The sequence below is a fragment of the Scomber scombrus genome, chromosome 3, assembly GCF_963691925.1.
Source record: "Scomber scombrus chromosome 3, fScoSco1.1, whole genome shotgun sequence".
NCBI lineage: Eukaryota > Metazoa > Chordata > Actinopteri > Scombriformes > Scombridae > Scomber > Scomber scombrus.
This window is the reverse complement of record NC_084972.1, coordinates 17,738,878-17,759,123: the sequence shown is the minus strand read 5'-3', so window position 1 is coordinate 17,759,123 and position 20,246 is coordinate 17,738,878. Positions and strand designations below refer to the sequence as shown.

Below are 20,246 nucleotides of genomic sequence, written 5' to 3'. Positions count from 1 at the left end.
CAGCCAATCATCGTCGCTGTTATTCAGAGAAACCTGCGCTCTCCGCTGCACCTGCGCAAATGACTGCGGCGTGACACGCGTGTGGAGGAAGTCCATTGACAGTTGCAGCAGCTGCTACCTCTCGGTCTGCACAGCCGGCTAAACTCTTATTTTATTTATTCACACTAAAATGTCGTGGCTGTTCGGCCTGAACAGGGGGCAGCCCGAAGCGCCACCCGGCCTCCCGGTGCAGCCACCGCCGCCTCCTCCGCCGGCCGGGGGCTCCGGCGGCGGCGGAGATAAACCCAAGGACAAATGGAGCAACTTTGATCCCACCGGGCTGGAGCGGGCTGCTCAGGCGGCCAAGGACCTCGACAAGTCCCGTAAGTGTTCAGGAGGGGCTCGTTAGCCTTGTGTGGGTCAGCGGGGTGGATGTCTATCCAGATTATTACAGCATTACTTCACACTTCAGTCATGATGGACCAGCATCCAGCTCACATCTGCTCCTCTCCGGCTCATGCTGCTGCTCGTTTCAGTGATGCAACACCATCGATAATGAGGCCCAGAGTCACAGGCAGCAGCCATTCATTTCATTCATACTGATTAGATTCATGAAAAATTAATGTGTGACATTCTTTCTCATGGAAATGGCTTTGCTGCACTCACCTTCATTCAAACCAGTGGACAGGGTTCAAAGGTCATGGCCTTGCATGGCCTTGCAGTTTGGGTTGCAACACCCAAATGTCACTTGTGTCAATTACATGCCAGAGTTCTCCAGGTGTTTCTATGTTGACTTGTGTCCATTGAGTATAATCAATCTCAGTTTTAATAAGGGAAAGATCATAAAGGTGAAAGAAGAGATGGAGCGGCATTGCTGTTGAGAGACATATCCATCATACTGTGGATCACTGAGTCACCAGTAGGATTTATAATCCCACTATGTGAAGTGGTCACAACATTCAGGACTGTGCTGTTGTCTATCCTAAATCCAGGACATGCTAAAGAAGCTCTGGACTTGGCTCGCATGCAGGAGCAGACCACACAGATGGAGCACCAGACTAAAATTAAGGTATAACAGACTCTGACATATTTAAAGTGCAGCTTCACTCCTGATTTTCAGCAGGACATCAGTGTTTTGTTTTTTCCAGAGAATTTAATTCATTTCTCTTGTTTCAGTTTACATCACGTATAGAATATGTTTTTAAAATAATGTGATTTACAGTGGTGCTAAAATGTAGCTATATCATGATACAGTCAGTGGAGAATGAGAGTGAATAACTACACAGCAGTTTTAAAAGAGTGTACATTGTGGAGTTTAAAAGATTGCATGTCATTTACTGAGTCAAACTGTGTGTCAAAGCTTTATCTGTGCTCTGCATTTTGATAAAGGTTACACACATTTTGATTTCTGAAGTTAAAGAGTATTTGTCATGGCACAGATGAGGAGGTTTTGACACTTGGATTAACTGATGTCTAAATATTAATATGGATTAGTAGGTTCAAAATCCAGACCCACAGATTTATAGTTTGCCATAAATAGAAGTCTTGTATAGAAAAAGTGTCTCAACTGGAGATCTGTCACATTGTCTAATACTGCTACTTCAAAGCCCCGTGTGTTTAACTCTTAAGTGGCACAACTGAGCCAATGATGGGATACAAATGGATTTAAAGGTTCACAGGTGTATTGTTTGAGTCTTAATAGTTTTGGCTTCCTTTGTAACAGGAGTACGAAGCAGCAGTGGAGCAGATCAAAGGCGACCAGATGCGGGTCCAGGGTGAGGAGAGGAGAAAAACTCTGAATGAAGAGACAAAGCAGCATCAAGCGGTGAGAGCAGAACTACAGGACAGTCTGCTGATAACAAAAGAAGCAGATTTCCTTTTCTTTTAGTAAATTAATCAAAGATCAATTAGAGGTATGTTGCAGCAGTGAACCAGTTTGAGTTGTATAGTTATACTGTGTTGTGTTTTCCCCATCAGAGAGCTCAGTATCAAGACAAGCTGGCCAGACAGCGATATGAGGACCAACTCAGGCAACAGGTGAGTTTATCATTTCCATATTTAGTATAAAATTCTCATAAATAAGATGAAGTACCAAATTCAAAAATGTTTTTTTCTCTTTTTCTCCATTAGCAAGCACTGAATGAGGAGAACCTTCGCAAACAGGAGGAGTCCGTAAATAAACAGGAGGCCATGAGGAAAGGTACGGACATCACCACAGTAACACTAATGACAGGATCTTGTGGAAAGTTTTGAAAATGCTGAGTGGAGGTTTATGTACTTGTCTTGTTGCGGTTTTTATAGCTACGATAGAGCACGAGATGGAGCTGAGGCACAAGAATGAGCTTCTGCGTATTGAGGCAGAGACTAAAGCTCGAGCCCGCGTGGAGAGAGAGAACGCTGATATAATCCGTGAGCAAATCCGTCTGAAGGCTGCAGAACACAGACAGACAGTCCTGGAGTCCATAAAGTAAGACATGCTCACTTTTCTGTGATTTCACACCACAACATGACCCTGCTGTGATGATTTGATGTAGTGTAGTGACGTTCTTGGTGTCCTGAATCACCTAACCAGTTGAAACTGATGATGATAAAGTAAACCAATTAATAATACATAAATGGCAAGTTTTTTTATGTCATAACACACAGAAGGTTTGCTGACTTTTAATGTGTGTTTGCTTTTAGGACTGCAGGTGCTGTGTTTGGAGAAGGATTCAGGGCTTTTGTGTCAGACTGGGATAAAGTCACAGCCACGGTGAGACCATTGTTTCCATTCACAATCAGTTCGTTGAATGATTGATTTACAATAATCGGAGCTGATTTTGCCACTTTTTAGTTTTATTGACTTGCAACCAAACAAGTTCTCTGAAAGTAAAATTCCCAACAAATAAATGAGTCCACTTCATTGTTGTACTAGATGGATCCAGTCAACATTGCTTTTTACTTTTGAGGTAAACATACCAGACATTCTGGTATTCACAAATTTCACCTTTATGAAAAAATATAGTTAAATCAGAAACAGTTGAAGTTGTTTTCTTTTACTGAATTACTTACTTGTGAATAGAAGCATCAGTATTATAATCCTTTTATTACCCATATTTGCATTCTCGAGTATCATGCAATTGATAAGACAAGAATTTCAGTTTAAATGCTTGGACTGTCGGGGTGAGCAAACTTGAAATGGATTAGAATCGAGTGACCGATATTTGAACATTGTGCAACTCTTCTATCACGTCACCAGGTGGCAGGACTTACTCTTTTAGCAGTGGGAGTGTATACAGCCCGCAACGCAACCGGAGTGGCGGGACGTTACATTGAGGCGAGGCTGGGGAAGCCGTCACTGGTGCGAGAGACGTCACGGTTCACTGTGGCAGAGGGAATCAAGCATCCTGTCAAGGTATGTAATATAGAATTTGAATCCTTGTTCATATTTGTGTAAGAATATGGATTTTTTAAAATATATAATTTCCTAAATTGGACAATCTTTCTGTCTCCCTCCACGACTACGCAGACATTCAAACGTCTGAAGAGCAAACCTCAGGATGCCCTTGAAGGAGTTGTGCTCAGTGTAAGTAGCATATAGAAAAGTTCTTACACCACATATTGGAAGAAAGTAATACATTTGCATTTTAAATGTTGTAATAGGGCTGAGCAATATATCAATATTATATTGATATGATGTGAGGCTGAACGATATGATCTTAGATATTGGTTATTGTGATATGGCATAAATGTTGTCTTTTCTGGTTTTAAGGGAACTTAGCAGACTGTTCTAGCTGTATTATTATATTTGTCTTTACCCACTTAGTCATTATATTCAGGTTATTTATATTTTGTGTTAATATTAAGTGAAAGCACCAGTAGTCGTTTCTATAATATTGTCGCAATCTCAATATTGAGATAAAAATATTTTGATATCTTATTTTGTCTATATCTCTCAGCCCAATTTTGTAACCACCTGAAAATAATGCTTTTCAAAAAATCTCTTAGCCTAAACTGGAGGAGCGAGTGCGAGATATTGCCATAGCAACAAGAAACACAAGGCAGAACCACGGACTCTACAGGAACATCCTCATGTACGGGCCCCCAGGAACTGGGAAAACTCTTTTTGCTAAGGTACACCTCAGTGACTAAATGATTTAAATTGAGGCCTGACCAATTTTAAACTGTATTATACATGGAAAGTGATACTTTGCCTAACTCTGAGGCATTTCTCTTTTTCTTGAGTAGAAGCTGGCAATGCATTCTGGGATGGACTATGCAATCATGACCGGTGGTGATGTAGCACCCATGGGCCGGGATGGCGTGACTGCCATGCACAAAGTTTTTGACTGGGCTAACACAAATCGACGAGGGTATGTTAAACATACATACACCTCGATAATATTGTATTAAATGAGATTAATTTGCATATAAATTATAAACGGTGTACTCCAGATATGATATCAGCAGATGAAGTTATCATGTGTTTTTATTGTTACAGACTGCTGCTCTTTGTGGATGAAGCTGATGCATTCCTTCGCAAGAGATCCACTGTAAGTCTGCATGACAATGTTTATTTCCTTGAAACCTTGAACATTAATGTCTTTTTTTTCTTTCTTTTTTTAACCCTTTTTGACATCTTCCTTGACTTTACATAACATGCAATTTTCATTCTTGCTTTTTGTAGGAGAAGATTAGTGAAGACCTGAGAGCCACTTTGAATGCTTTCTTGTATCGCACTGGAGAACAGAGCAACAAGTAAGAATTCATTTTTATGTGGTACCTGAACTGTGACCTAAACCTTCATCTCATGGCATATCTACTTCTGAGCACATCTCTAAGCAGCTTGATTTGTTTATTTTGTCCTGCAGGTTCATGCTGGTGCTGGCCAGTAACCAACCAGAGCAGTTTGACTGGGCCATAAATGACCGTATAGATGAAATAGTGAATTTTGCTCTGCCGGGCCCTGAAGAAAGGGAGAGGCTGGTGCGGTTGTACTTTGACAGATACGTGCTTGAGCCCGCCACTGGAGGGAGGCAGTGAGTATAATCCCTACTCTACAACAAAACTGTTAAACGGGCACACTCGGGATGCATACTAAAAAAAGTAATTGAGTTAAAGTCTACCATGTCTGCACACTGGCATGTAGATGTATTGATTCTAAGTCTTATTATATCTAATAAAGTGATACTTGACTAAAAGGGCTGTGACAGGATAAGATCAGGCCTAGAGACAGCCTGCTGGGCCCATGGAGCCTGGCCAGCCATGTGAGGCTTTAATTACTAAGAGCTCAGATGTGTGATGAAGGCTGATAGGTGGGAGGGACAGGGGGGATGACACCCTCACACAAACTAGCAGGCAATGAACTGAGCTGCAAAAACACAGCAAAGTGAGAAAGAAATTACATCCAGACTAGAGAAACAGTGGGAAACTCATCATGCTGTCCCCCCTCCCACACAATGTCATCCTTGTGTTTCTGTCTTGTGTGGTTTTGTGCAGGAGGATGAAGCTGGCACAGTTTGACTATGGTAAAAAGTGCTCTGATATAGCAAAGAGGACAGGCGGCATGTCCGGAAGAGAGATCTCTAAGCTGGGTGTGGCCTGGCAGGTACGTTCCCTACAGTCAGAAATTTCACTTAAATAACGCTAAACTTAAAAAGAACGTGTCGAACTTGTGTGTCGCTTCATGTGTTCACAGGCAGCAGCATATTCCTCTGAAGATGGCGTCCTGACGGAGGCTATGATTGATGCCCGGGTCGATGACGCTGTCAAGCAGCACGTTCAGAAGATGGATTGGCTGCACGGAGATGAGGAGGCTCAGGCCAAGACCCTTACACCACCACCAGTTGGAGCGACAGGAAATGAAGGAAAAATGGGCTTCACTCTGCCCCTCTGCGAGGCACCTCAGGCTCAGGAGGTGATCGCTCCAGTCCTTGAGATTAATACGAAGCAAGAAGGTGACAGTATACCTCAAGAGATGACACCACCTCTCTCAGACATCGACCAATCAGCCGAGGGCAAAAGCAGCATCCCAGCTGGATGGGACTGTGAAGATGCTGTCAAAGCAGAAGCTGCGACAACAGAGCAGAGTTTATCCCAGCCTGCTGCCCCCTCTGACAGTGAGGTCAAGGTGGAAAAGGAAGACAAGACTGGACCTCCTCCAAAGGATGGAACTCCAGTTTGAGGTGTAGATGTGTTCACCGGGGCTGCCTGGACTAGAAACATTAGTGTCCTGCCTCTTTAACTAGTCTGTCAGTTTATGTCTATAAGTCTGCTGGACTGTCTTTATGACAAAAAATGAGTTCACTTGGTTGGAAGAAAATCAATTAACAAAACACGAAAGACGCCTGAGACTCTTTCATTCTAATATATAATGTAAACATTGTAAAAGTGTACCTGACAGTGTGTCTGTAATGTCAGTATATAAATGTTGTGCACAGTTGAACGTCTCAAATAATTAAAATGATCTGTGTTTTTATAAACAGTACAAGCTCTGTTTCTTACAACGGTTTTGGGGTACAGTTGCTATATGACAATAGCTTTGAGATTTAACACTTCAATGATCAAGACACAGAGGAGTTAATGTTTCTTTTTGCTACATTTAGAAATCAACAGTCAGTGGTGTGACATCTGTTGTTGTGAAACTCATAAAATGCTGACGTAATATTTAGAGACATCAGACCTTGCAATGACATTGTCAAGCTTTATATATGGCTTTGAAAACACATGATAGAGCAGCACAATATATAAGAGTGGAGGTGCTAGCAGAGACGAGGGGTTAAGATTGGATGAGGCAGCGATCCCATCCTATAAGAATCCACCTGGGATTTTAATATTTCACAGTAATGGCCCCACCTTCTTACACAAAGCTAGTTCAAGGGCATGAAGCTGTCCTTGGTTCAGAATAGACCACATGATAAAACTCCTTGTCATGACATTATAGCATGCCTTCATGCACTAGGATGTATGAACGTGTCACAAAAAGAACCCACAAATCTAGTTATCCTGATTGGAAAAGTGTAGGTTTCTTAAGGTGATGGAGCTGTTCAACGTGGAGGTAAAACTGAAAAAATATAACCTCAAGCACAAAACATTGTGTAGCCTAATAAAAAAAAAACATAAAAAGCCCAATAGGCCAAATTATGTTTATAGTTTAATGTTGAATTTAAGGCTCTTTGCATGGCCTGGCCCCATCTTTCTGATCTTTTGAAAGTAATTTGCTGTAGTTTTACTTTATTTAGATTGTGAAGCACCTTTTGGAACTAGTGATTATTTTCCGTAAACAAACATATTTTAGTTAAAGTAGCATTTCAACACAAGAAGTACATAAAGGAATTTACTTATTAGACAGAAAACAGCACACGCAGTAGTTGTTGAATTTACTTCACATTTTTTATCTTTTCAGTGTCAAATGCTTCCAGTAAAATTATGGGGCACATCTTGCCTGACGTTCGCCATGTTCCCCCTCGAGGCCTCAGTTTGTCTGGGATGTAAATGCTTGAGCAAGTCCTTTGTGTTACTGAATTTGGGCAGCCGTGACAACAAACCCACATCTGGAAAAAAAGACAGGGAAAGTGGGCTGGTGAACGGCTCTTTTGTGTTTTTATATTGCAGTACTTGAATTGCAAGTTGTCACAGAAATTGCCCTACTTTTGGTAAATTTATTATATGCTGGCATGGAAAATACCACCATACTTATTTTCTTTTCTCTTTCTTTTCTTTCTGTTTTGGGGGTTAAGTTGATTTGAATTAACTTTGATGTGGTTAGATTAAGTCTTCTCTGTCCATTTTTTCTTCACTCTTTTTCAAAATAGAAAAATATGATCCTTATTTTTTATAAAAGTAAGTTTCAATTTGCTGTGACATCAGCCTGAAAATCTCTTAACAGCATTACTATAGCTTAAATGTATAATACATACTTTCCACTGTATCTTGACCAATGTACAGCTACACTGACTTACTGTTCAGCCAGTGTCTGGCCCTCAAATGGCAAACACGATCCAGCCAAAGCAAGAAAAAGCTGATGCAGATGCCGAGGAGCAGCCCAGCTATCACATCCATCTCTTGCTTTGTCATCATGTCACTGACAAAGTAGTTAATGCCGCAGTCCACCAAGGATTGAGCCCCATGATATGGAACAACACGATAGACCTGGCGCCTGCAGCAGACAGAGTGGGAGCCAGTGGGAAGTTTGCACACAGAAAAGTCAAGTGACAACAGTGTCAGTGGGGTTATAGGAGGATAGATTCATCAAAGCACAAAGCACTACAAGAAAAAATGATTAGAGAACTTTATAAAAAAAAGTGGCGTTGTTGATCTTCAAAACGTCAAATTTCCTTTGATTAAAAAATGCATTTTTATACAGCCGCAATGAATAAATTCACGGAAGAAACCAGAAAATAATCACATTTGAGAAACTGAAATAAGAATTTAATACGAGAGAAAAAAAGTCTTGAAAATGAAGAATTGAATATCAAAAGAGATGCAGATTTATTTAAGAGTTGACAACTAATCAATTTATCAACTAATAGCTCTACATTTTCAAAAACCCAGTGTGTTTAAAATAGCCTTCAGAGGTGAGGACATATTCTTAATGGCTGTGTATCGGCAAAACACAATCTGAACATGAAGAACCTCACTGGAAACTCATGTTTGGAGCTGAGAGCCAAGAGACAGCTAAATATCCAGAGTTCATTTGTCAGTATCAATGGAGACACAGCAGTAGTTTGGAGATTATTGTTCACTAAACAACAGGTTTAACCCTCATCCTACCAACATATTTAACATACAAGGACAACCGACTGGGGTCACTAGGGACCCTAAGAATAAACTACTGTAAGAAGCAACCATCAAAGCAAAATGTTGACTTATTTCCTTTCAAAAAACATTATTAGCTATGTTCTCTAAAAATCGATCTAAAAATAAATTATGAGGAAAATTACAGTTAATTTGCATATAATCTATACTTTTCTTTAGTACAAAGCCTTCAAATAGACAGTGTCCCTACACCATGCATGTATTAAGAGTTCTAATAATAAATCCATGCCCTTAACCCCTTGATACTTTAAATTAGGACCCATGGCAAACTTCAAGTAAATAAATAGCTCCATCTATTAAAACTGCATAAAGGCAGAATTGGGCACTTTTGACTGGTGTCCCTCAGGACCCCAATATAAACATATATTTAAAAGTACTAATTAAAACAGAATCAGAAAACAATGGTATCAAGTCACTATGAACAATTTGATAAACAAATTCATGAAAAATGAGAATGACAGAATAAAGCTGAGCTGTGACAAAAATGATAGGGGGTCAGGGTAGGATTAAGGTTTTGGAGCTTAAAGCGTTTAGTTAAGTCTCCTCATGTATTTACTTTACCTTCCGCAGGTGCAGGAGCAGACGTGGTCCTCTCCTCTCACTAAGGGTAAGACGAAGTTGTGAAAGCGGTCAAGAAATCCGTTCATGTCCACCAGGAAAGTCTGAAACAAAACAGCTGAAGTAAACAAAGCACTGTTATTCCGGAAAAAAGACAAGTCTTTAGTTAAATTCTGCTTGTCTGATTATTTAAATAGTGTTTATTTTTAACATGACTTTATCTTTTACCATCACAACTGAATATCTTTAAACATAGCTTACATGTTTTTGCGCTCCGAGATAAGAAGAAGGGACTCCTGAGTCTCCCTGGAACTATTCGTGCCTGAACATCCGCGCAAGGTGCTGCTGCTTTCACTCACCGACCGGCTCCTGCTCAGTTTACTATCCGCTAACACCGAGGAAGAGTCAGTGACAGTGACAGGTCGTTGAGCTACTGTCCTCGGTTACAGAGTTCAACCAATCACTGATTTATGCTTTTAACGAATTACACGAGTTGCCATGGTTACCTTCACTACTGGAACGTTCGAATTCGATTCAAATTCCGTCGAACTTTAGCCGACATGCTAATTTAACATAATCGTTTTAGTCAAGTTCAGGTGGTTTGTCTTTACTGACATGTATACATTCACAAACTCCTTTTAGCTTTTAGATGTTTTATTAAAGAAAGTGTACACTCAACCGCCACTTCATTAACTAGGCTACACCTGTGCAATATAATTCAATCAAATACAACAGCTCTTCCATAAATTCTACTTTAGTTATACATTTTCAGTTTTGTTGACATTGTCAGGAAGATGGTAATTCTACTTTATGTTTATTATTGAGGTCGTACAAAGTGGTGATGGCGTACTGGGGTGAATTATATTGACTGGTGTTCCTAATATTTTGCCCCTCTCATGTATTTTAATGAAGTGGCCAAAATAGGAACACCATTCAATACAATGCACCCTAATACACCACCATCACCCACTATGACCTCAATAATAAACATTAAGTAGAATTATCACCTTCCTGACAATGTCAACAAAAGCTTACAATATATAAGCTTAAACATTTATAAATTAGAAATATTAAATTAGAATTTATAGCCGAGCTTGTATTGGATTGAATTTGATTGCACAGGTGTACCTAATAACGTGGCCAGTGAGTGTATGTGTGTATGTATGTATGAAACCCATGACCACTATAGTCATACATTGACATTTTGTTACTTAGGCTATGGGTGGAATTATAGTGAAAATAAATGACTCCCCTTTCTGCTGAGGATGTCCTGGTATCCCCTCAAAGAACCCTGGGGGTCCCCATACCACTGGAGTAATGGATCGACAGAAAATGAATCGGCAACTATTTTGATGATAATTTTTATTTAAATATTAAATATTAAAGCTTCTTAAATGTGACTATTTAATGGTTTCTTTAGCTAACTGAATATCTTTGGGTTGTGGACTGTAGGAAGGACAAACAAGATATTTGAGGTCACACTTTGGTAAGCAGTGATAGACATTTTTCACCATTTCACAGACCAAACTAATTAATTGAGAAAATGATAATCTGATTAAATGATAATGAAAGGTATCATTCATTGTGGCCCAAACACTCCCCACAGTTTCTCTGGGTAAATTATAGGCTGGAGGTGGGCAGTGACTGTCTCAAGTCAAACTGAGAACATAGTTTAAATTATTTTCTGATAACCCTCACTTGTTGAAATATTGTAAAATAATCACACTTGTTTTGCTTGTCTGAGGTCTATATCATCTAAATCAAACATTAAAATACTTGACAGCACTGTAGGGGGTAGCTGAATGTTAAAAGCTTGGTGTAACAATGCCCATTTTCAACTTTAAATTAATGCTCTAAATGTCACAAAGCAAATGAAGAGTCATGAAATGTTTCTTAGAGATTCTTTTAGTGGATTCATATGTACATACAGAAAAAATCAGGCACTCTGAGCTGACAATGCTTCAATTCTTTAACATGTACAAAAGAAAAAAAAACTATGCCCTGAAAGATAGCATATCCAAGTTTAAATATGAATCAACACATTATATTGGAAATACATCAGAAGAGAGCCTCAGAGAGGTCTAGGTTTGGTTATTCATTATTTGCCCAGCCACTTTAACTTAATCCTAACTAATCTACAACACATGGTCGCACAAAAGAAACACGCATTCAATTCAACTAATTTTTCTCCCTGTCTGACCCCAATACAGACACTTACACTGTCCCAGGTCAGGAATAAAAATCTGACATAGTATATGCTTCAATGAATTACGATTATATTTCATCTGGAGAATAAATTTAAAACAAAAAAATCCGCATCATAGTGCTGTACTCAACAAAATCAGAAGGACTTGGGACAACTGTAGTTGTTTGACTGGGGGGGGGGGGGGGGGGGGGGGGGGGGGGGGGGGGGGTGTTATGGCTCTCCCTGAGGAGACATGGTTGAGTGATTTCACTAGACTGGGATGGAGGGAGGACCTTGGCCTGACCTTGATCTGGAAGAATAAAGGCAGAGCGAGAGCAGCGAGTCCGTCCTCTGCAGAGAGGAAAAACCCATCATCACCAATAAATCCAACAGCAGCCATTTGTTAGGTCCTGACCCATAGCTGTGTGTGTATGTAGGCACACAATGTGCATGAATTGTGTCGTAGATGAAGAGTGTGTGTGTGTCTATATACCACTGTTTGATTGCTTGTGATCTCAGTCTGTGTTTATTGCAAATGTCTGTTGTGTATCAGTAGAAACAGACAGTGTGAAGAAAAGGCCTGTTGCTCTTGTCCTCAAACTCTTGCAGGAGCTCGTCGATTTCATTCTCCATGTCGTCAGTGTGCTGGATCTGCAGGGGTGGAGGAGAAAGCCTATTACACACAGCCTGCGCGCGCATGCACACTCAGCTGCACCAACAACCTCATAACAATATACACCATTCATGAATCTGTAGTTTATACACATTGACAGCATTTCATTAGATTATCACAAACTCTTTCAGAAATAAATATTTAGCAGGTTAAATACATGTACAGCAATTTGAATGTTGTACATGTATTTAGATTTACTACATAATTTAATTACTGAACCACTCAAATCCTTAAACCTTGCCCTCAGTTTGGCTGTGTGGCATTTATTCCTGCTTGAAGACACTCACACATTGACACAGCTCGCAGATAAGGAAGGCGCCCAGCGTGGCTTCCTCATGGTTATCCTGAATGTCTACATTGATGACGTGCACGGGCTGTAAAGTCTCCTGTTCTCTTGAGCTCAAATCTGGGGAGCAATAGATGAGAAAGAGAGAACAATGTAGTCAGTGTTGTAAAAAACGTGGGTGTGTATGCAAAGTGAGTGTTCGAAAACCTGCTATGAGTCGATGCTGCGACAGTGTCCTTTCTCTGAATTAGCTACACCCCCAAACTTTTTTTCCCCCCCATAAAAAGGAGCCTCACCCTCCAGCACTTGGTCATAGACTCTCTCTTCGCAGGTGATGACCAGGTCAAACTTATCCTTGCAGTTTTGAAAGCGCTCCGGCTTCAATTTGATGCGCTTGTTGCGGTCCAGCATGTGCAGAATGCCGTTCTGTGTGTATCTGAAGAGTGAGGTGGTCAAGGAACACAGCAGGAGCAAGAGAAACATCTCACGGTCACATGACACACATCATAGAAACAATCAACTGGGCACTGGGAAGTGCCTGCAGTAGCCCAGTAACACTGCCAGAACAGACAGGTGTTCAGATATAGGATGAGACTGTGTTCAGTTTGCATTTGTTGGGTTACTTCTCTTGTCATATCACAGGAGCAGGTGAATACACACTTCAGTGGCGTCAGCAGGGTTTGCATTAGAAAAGCTGCAGCCCCCTCTAGTGGTGTTTGTGAACCCTACACCTATCATTTATTAGTAGTTGAGAAAACCTCAGCAACAGAATAGCATTTCAGGGCAGTATCAGTAAAACTGAGAAGTCTTAACTATGATCAATTAGTAACACTCCTTAACATTTCCAAGACAGCTGAAGTAGTCCATGCAACTCAGTATCACTGTGTGACCATCTTAACAGACACTGAGATAAAAATCAAAAAAAAAAAAGAAGACCAACCACTATGGTGTATTGTCCACAAAAGTGCACTATATTTGAGAAATCCATGCAAGGTCGCAAGAATACTACATATAGTTGTTCAAGTTATATGGGAGGCATTATGTACATCTTGCATTTATATTACATTATGACATACAGTCTGCTAGATTACAGTGTCTAACAAGGCACCTTTCATATTCAAGAACACAGATTTCACCTCTTAACTTACAGTGATGACAAAACTTACACCTGCAATTCAGCAGCATTATTAGCAACAACACTTTTTTAAATTAAGAAAAAAACCAATAGTAATGTATTTATAGGTTAAGCCTATTTAACTAATAGGCTCTCTCTCACATGATCAGGAATAGTCCCTAGATTTAGTCTGGTTTTTAGTCAATCGTACCTATTTTCTGACGGACGATTATCCTGCATTTGAGATATTTCAGTGAGGACCAATAAACGCCAGCACCCAGATGGGTACTAACTAAACAGCCTAATATTTTTGATGAAATTATTTTCATGATTTCAGAAAATGCAATGAAATTTTCAATTTCAGTTTTTGCTCCTCCAATTCCACAAAGTTACAGGTGTATTAAAGTGTGGATTTTCTTTTAGTCTGGGTTACTAAATTTTACAAGCACATAATCCAAATTTAAGATGTGCTCAACCTTCATGAACCAGGATTAAATGGTTTACTCCTGGAGGCTACCTGTAGTTTTAGTTTTTGTAATGAATGTTTTTCTTTAAGTAGGTAAACTTTTGTCCACCGTTCTTTTCTAATGCAGTTCTGCTGTGTTTGTTTTTGTTCCCCCTTACCACTGATGCATGAGCAATTACAAAAAAAACCAAATGAAATGAAATGTTATACTTAGTAAAATGTTTTTGCTTCATTAATGAGCTTAAAATGATCTTTGTGGGTAATCAACGCAGCATAAGCCGCCCACGTAAGACCAAATGTTTTGTAGATGCAAAATTATATACGTTAGGAAAGGGAAAAGTACAGCATCTTAAAAAGTACATTAAAAGAGTATAATGGTTACACAAATACCCTCATACTCTATATAAACTATGGTTTTTAGAAATGACTAGTCAAAACCTGTATAAGTGTTCTAAAAAAAAAAGGATGATCTTCAACAAACTGTATTTAAGACTTCACCATTGTTGTATTGCAAGGTGTTTTCCTTGCCACTTGTATAAGTTTAAACAAAGCACATTTTTAAATCCCTGCATGCCATTTACTCATCGCTGTAGTCCCGTCCGCTGTGCCGCTCCAGCGTAATCATACCTTCCTGAGCTCCCACAAAGATTAATTTCTAATGAAGACACGTGTACATGTGTTTACTTATCTGGCCTCCAGTTCGTGTGTTTAAGGTGTGTGTGCAAAAATGAGTGAGAAGGGGATACAGTTCCTTGTCCTTGCGGACCAAGTCGTTGTACATCTGTTCATATGACGTTTTGAAGTCATACACATTTGGCTTATCCGGGGCAGGACCGGGTAGCTTCACATGAGACCCTGTCCCGAATGAACGCACATCAAATCCACGTTTGCTGCAAAGAGGAAAAAGGACAAGAGAGTAAATAACATTTAACACAACATTTCCTGCATCATCATTAGATATAAGAAACCATTACATACAAGCAGAATACAATAATCTTTCAACACCTGTGGGAAACCTATGAAATCACCTTTTTCATTTGTCTCCTCAGATTCAATATCTAAATTAATAATCGGATAACAAAAGTGTCTTTTATATGTCTCAGGATATGAAATCAAACATAACTGCACACAGCTGTAAGACTATTTCTAGCTTGCCACACCATTACTGTCTTATGTTAAAATGACCAAAAAAATCCTATATAGGTTTACTTCAGCTGACTATAAATATTAAATTAGAATGTATAGCTGAGCTTGTAACCAAAGAGTCTATCTTAGTCCATAAACATTTTATTCTAGACCAAGGCACTTGTTCTTAACCCAATCCTGGTGCACAAGTCGCCACTGAGCTCCGCTATGTGGACATACTCACACCTGTCCAAGAGCTACTAAGTTTGTGTGAGAATGTGAGGACTGCACAGATTTGATAAGTCATCCAGAGTTGCATAGCTGCAGTTCCTCCCTTCCGGAATATTTCTCTACAGGGGGCGCTCTTGTCAACATATGTGTGTGTTAAAGGGGGGAAATAAAACTACTAAACAACTTGGGCCGATTATTCTGAAAGCCCTGAACCTGTTTGAAAGCAAAAGCTCTGTGGACGTTTAACTTTAAGGCGACTATAAAGCTGAAAGTTAGTCATAAAGCAGCGCTTAAAGTGTGCTGTAGCCCCGGTGTGACACTCAGAGGTGCGGGTCCATTGTTAAACTGCGTTGAGGCCCGACGGACTGCCATCAGGATCACCATCATTTAGATAACGGCTCGATACCGCACATATTTCGTTCACTTCGCAGTCGTTTTCCAGTTTCTTCTGGTCCCGGAGGCTCGTCTTTACCTGAGGATATTGTGCGCTTCCATACTGCGATTCTGGTTGCTCGAGCACACAACCGCTACACGCAGCGGGTGGCTCGGCATCGCGACTCCCCGGCTGAAACTAGACGATACAAAGCTGTCGGAAACTAACACAGAGGTGGTTAGTTTGATCCCTGTAAAGGAATAATAACAAGACAAACCCCTATGTTAAACTAAATCAGAAAGCGTTTCAAGAACAAACACTGCACGGTGAGCTCGTCTTCTTACCAAGCAGGAAGTTAAAATGGCGGAGCGCCGCGAGCAGAATACGGCTTTATGGAGTGATGTCATCGGGGGGCGGGGCGTTCTACGTGTCATGACGTGACGTTGACAAACAAACATGGTGTGGAAAAATAGGACTTTTATCCAAGTTAGACATATATATATTTATACTATAGTAAAAGTGGCCATGTGAACACACAGGACAGCTTCTAAAACAGGAGCTGACTTGTAATTTCAATCCAATGGCACTGCAGTGGTGGAAAGTAACAGTGGCAAGTACATTTACTGGAGTACTATATTTAAGCACAATTTTCTGATACTTATATTTCGCCTACTTACTTTATGCTGCCACTCTGCTACATTTCGGAAGTAAATACTGTACTTTCACTACATTTATTTTACAGCTTTAGTGACTCTTCAGATAAAGATGTAACACAATGGATAATATAACAATCATAACACATTGTTTAAGATTAAACCAGTGGTGTCCGATCTTTTGGGCTTTTGGCGTCTTACAAAAAGCAGTGTGTAGTTGTTAACAGCTCCACTAAATAGTTATTTTCCCCTCTAAACTTCTCACATGGTTTAATTTCAGTAAAATCTCAAAACAGATTTATGTATCATAGAGGTGTGTGTTTTTTTCCCTATCCCATTAATTATGTCACAACCTCTCAGATTTATCTGCTGAACTTTTGGGGTGTCCCGATGCCAGGTTGGGAACCACTGGACTAAATTAACTAACTATATATAAAGTAGTTGAAAATAGCTCCACGTCCAGCAGCTACAACAGTAACATGCTGCTCTAACACTGATGCTTCACAATTAATAATCTAATGATGTCATATAATAATAATATATCAGTCAGAGGGACCAAACCACTTTTACTGTAATACTCAAAGGAATTTTGCTGCTAATAGTTTTGTATTTTTACTTAAGTAGGATTTTTCATGCAGGATTGTTACTACTTGTAATAGAGTATTGTTACATTGCTGTATTGGGGCTTTTACTTAAGTGAAGGATCTGAGTACTTTGTTCCACCACTGATTAGTATCAATATTCAGTGTTTATGATGCAGTTGCAATATTACTGTTTGTTTATTTTTATAGAAAGAATATTCACATTTGAGAGGCTAGAATCAGAGAGTATGGACTTTTTTTTAACTAAGAGAACGACTACATACAATTAATTGATTGTCAAAATAGTTGGCGATTAATTTGGAAACTAATTGATTAATCAACAAATCATTGTAACTCTTCTGTGTATTCTTTCCACTGGACTTACTGTTCCATGTGATCATCGTCTATACAGTATGATGTTACCCTGAGACTACATGAATTTGTCAATTTTGACTTTGATGTCGCCTTTAATGTTTCCAAGACTGTTTGGCCATTTTGGTGAACAGGCTTTATGGCATATTTATATGATAATGGCATTTATGTGATGAAGTACTTCAAATATTCAGGTAGTTAATTTTAATGATCAGCCAAGAAACAGAAACCCATCTGGTTATTTTCTTCATAAATATTTTCTAAATTGATTTTCCAAAATATTTACCATGTCACTTTGTATATTGATGTAGTGAAATAATATTAGATATGTTGTATAGCCTAATGAAAGAAAGAAGAACTTTAACCTAATTTGATTTTGTTGCTTTTTTCCTGTTAAAACCACCCAAAAATCCTCTATTTACTTTCAACAAAACAGGCTCATTCATATCATTTAGCACCATTTTCTCTTTGGTGATTAACAGACATCACATAGCTCATGACGGTTTGTGTCTGTACGATAATTTTAAATTCTTGTCTGTTTTTGATTCTTGTAAATTGTCCTGTGATGTGACAGCAGACACATAAACACACTCTCACATAAACACACAGAAAAATAAGGAAAGCTGCAAAGTATTACAAATGACCTCATGATACTTTATTCACTGACAGCAGGACAAAAAGGCATTATAACTCAAGATGTTTGGCACAGTATTTGGAAATTGTACACCAGATTGTATTGCCCTTCACAAAATGGTACAAATACATACTGTATGCAGACCTAAAAGCGGAAAAAAGTAACTCGTGTAAAGTTTCATTTTCCTGTGCCCCCAGAAAGAACAGAATCAATATGGACACTTTCACAGGCTGCACATTTAGCAAATAAAATCTGGTTCTGATGTACTCGAAGCATTTCATTAATTGTATTGCTGTATAAATGCTGCCAGCATACAGATTGACAGACTCAATCACAGACAACTCCTAAACAAAAACATAACACAGTAAACTACTGTTTACTAAATTTAAGTTATCAGTACTTTTGGTTCAGTGCATCCTCGCAGAGGTTGACAAGGCATGTTATTTCTTTCAGAGCCACATTAGATTGTGCTTCAATTCATATTCACATACCATATTATGTGGCTATTTAAAAAATAATTATTGACAATGAGTGATGATGATGATGAGATTAGATATGTTCATAATGGAGGTTAAATGAAGGCCCTTTTATTCATTTAGCAGTGCATCTTTTGAGTGTTAAACTTAGTTGCGCGAGTGAGTACGGTAGGAGTATGAATGCTGTGTTGTGGGGCTCATGATGTTTTCTGTGATATACGCCACCAGCAAACAGATGATGACCAGCATCACGCAAATGGCTCCCCCCACTGTTGTCATGGCAATTACAATGTCCTGCATCCCAGACGGCGGCAGGGTAAACTCCACACAGTCCTTCTGATCTGCCCTCTGAGCTGGTTGGGAGCGGGCCAGGGAGCGCAGGCAGATGCGGTAGGGTATGTTCTCATGCAGCTCGGTCAGGAGAAAGTCTCTGCAGCCAGATCCAAGATGGACACCTGCACACTCAAACTGGGTATAGCTTCCATTCCACCAGCAGTTCAACTCGTAGCCTCCCCGTCTGTGCCGTCGGACACCAAAAACAGGGTTAGATTTTAGAGTTTCTTCTCTTGTTAAATTTGTCCCATCGCTCTTCTGGACAGCTGTAGCCTCTTTTGCGTTGATGTCTCGGCCAGTCATGTTGGACTCCTCCTCATGGGTCCACTGTAACAGTACACTGCCATTGATAAGAATATTTGCCACCAGGCTCCCCAAAGACACCACAGTCCTGCAGTCTCCCTTGAGACACTTGTACCCAAACAGTGTTTGTCGGAAACAGAGCTGCCCCCCGATGCCTCCCTCAATCATTCGGTAAGCACACAGCGATGACACCCCTTTCTCTGTGCCCCAGCTTGGTCTGCCAGCCCTTTCAGATATCACAGTAGTAATGTTGCCTCTGCTGGTGTTGAAGCTATTCACGTGGCCTGATGCCTCTTTTAGCTTTGGTGATGGCCTACTTTTGTGGCTGTGATTGCCATAGTTGGAACTGGTGTTAGTCTCTTTTAGCCAGTTATGGGGTGTCCCCAAATTATCCCTGCCTCTCACCTCTGATGGGGATGTTGCTGCTGCTGCTGCTGATGATGTTGATGATGCTGAGCTGCAGCTGGACACAGCTGCCTGGTGTAATGTGCAGAGCAGGAGCGCAGATAAGGCGAGCAGTGATGGTCGTTGTTGGCTTTTCATGTCCCTTCCTCTCGTCGATTTGTTTTCATGTACACTGGTTCAGATTGGTAAAAGGCGGGCTGATGACTGCCATAAGATCAGCTCTGCTTCAGTGAAATCCGTCTGAAACAGGATAGCGCGTCCATGGGCGAGAGGAGCGGGTGTGCATCTGCGACAGAAATAACATTTAATCATGCAGCTTCGAGTATGACCTTGCATGGGATGAATTGGCTTGCAGGATGAAGTTAACACAACCTAAACGACGATACGAGTAATTAGTGTTCACATTCATCTCAGGAAAATCACCTACTTCTTTGGGTGGGACGCGAGGACCCGGCTATCGTGCCATCAGATTTTTTCCCCCCTCTTCCTGTCTGGCTTGACATAAAGGCTTTGATGCCTGCTGTGCGAGAGTGCACGTGGACGGAGCGCGCGCCGTGAGCGTGCACAACATAGTAGTCATCAACACACGGTTCGTGAGTCATCATCCCACACACACACACACACAGTGCTGCAGGTGTCTGTCAATACTGAGACAACAAGCAGCAATGATGGAGGGTTTTAACCAACATGCATCCCACCCAAC

The 20,246-nt window shown here is 40.2% G+C and overlaps 2 protein-coding genes across 2 annotated transcripts; one reads left to right on the top strand and one right to left on the bottom strand.

Annotated features, from left to right (window-relative positions):
* The first annotated feature begins 80 nt into the window (after window positions 1–80).
* atad3 (ATPase family AAA domain containing 3) lies at window positions 81–6,436 on the top strand. The gene is made up of 16 exons (XM_062416318.1): window positions 81–362; window positions 972–1,048; window positions 1,703–1,804; window positions 1,957–2,016; window positions 2,110–2,179; window positions 2,281–2,446; window positions 2,662–2,731; window positions 3,218–3,373; window positions 3,488–3,544; window positions 3,967–4,092; window positions 4,207–4,331; window positions 4,460–4,511; window positions 4,646–4,716; window positions 4,830–4,997; window positions 5,458–5,566; window positions 5,657–6,436. Exons 1-16 carry the CDS (start codon window positions 170–172, stop codon window positions 6,140–6,142), a joined length of 2,088 nt encoding a protein of 695 aa, XP_062272302.1. The 5' UTR covers window positions 81–169; the 3' UTR covers window positions 6,143–6,436.
* A 4,784-nt stretch (window positions 6,437–11,220) lies between these two features.
* Window positions 11,221–16,145, bottom strand: ssu72 (SSU72 homolog, RNA polymerase II CTD phosphatase). Its single transcript, XM_062415986.1, has 5 exons — window positions 15,886–16,145; window positions 14,804–14,947; window positions 12,774–12,913; window positions 12,479–12,597; window positions 11,221–12,169 (listed from the first exon to the last, which is right to left on the bottom strand). Exons 1-5 carry the CDS (start codon window positions 15,963–15,965, stop codon window positions 12,068–12,070), a joined length of 585 nt encoding a protein of 194 aa, XP_062271970.1. The 5' UTR covers window positions 15,966–16,145; the 3' UTR covers window positions 11,221–12,067.
* Window positions 16,146–20,246: the final 4,101 nt, after the last annotated feature.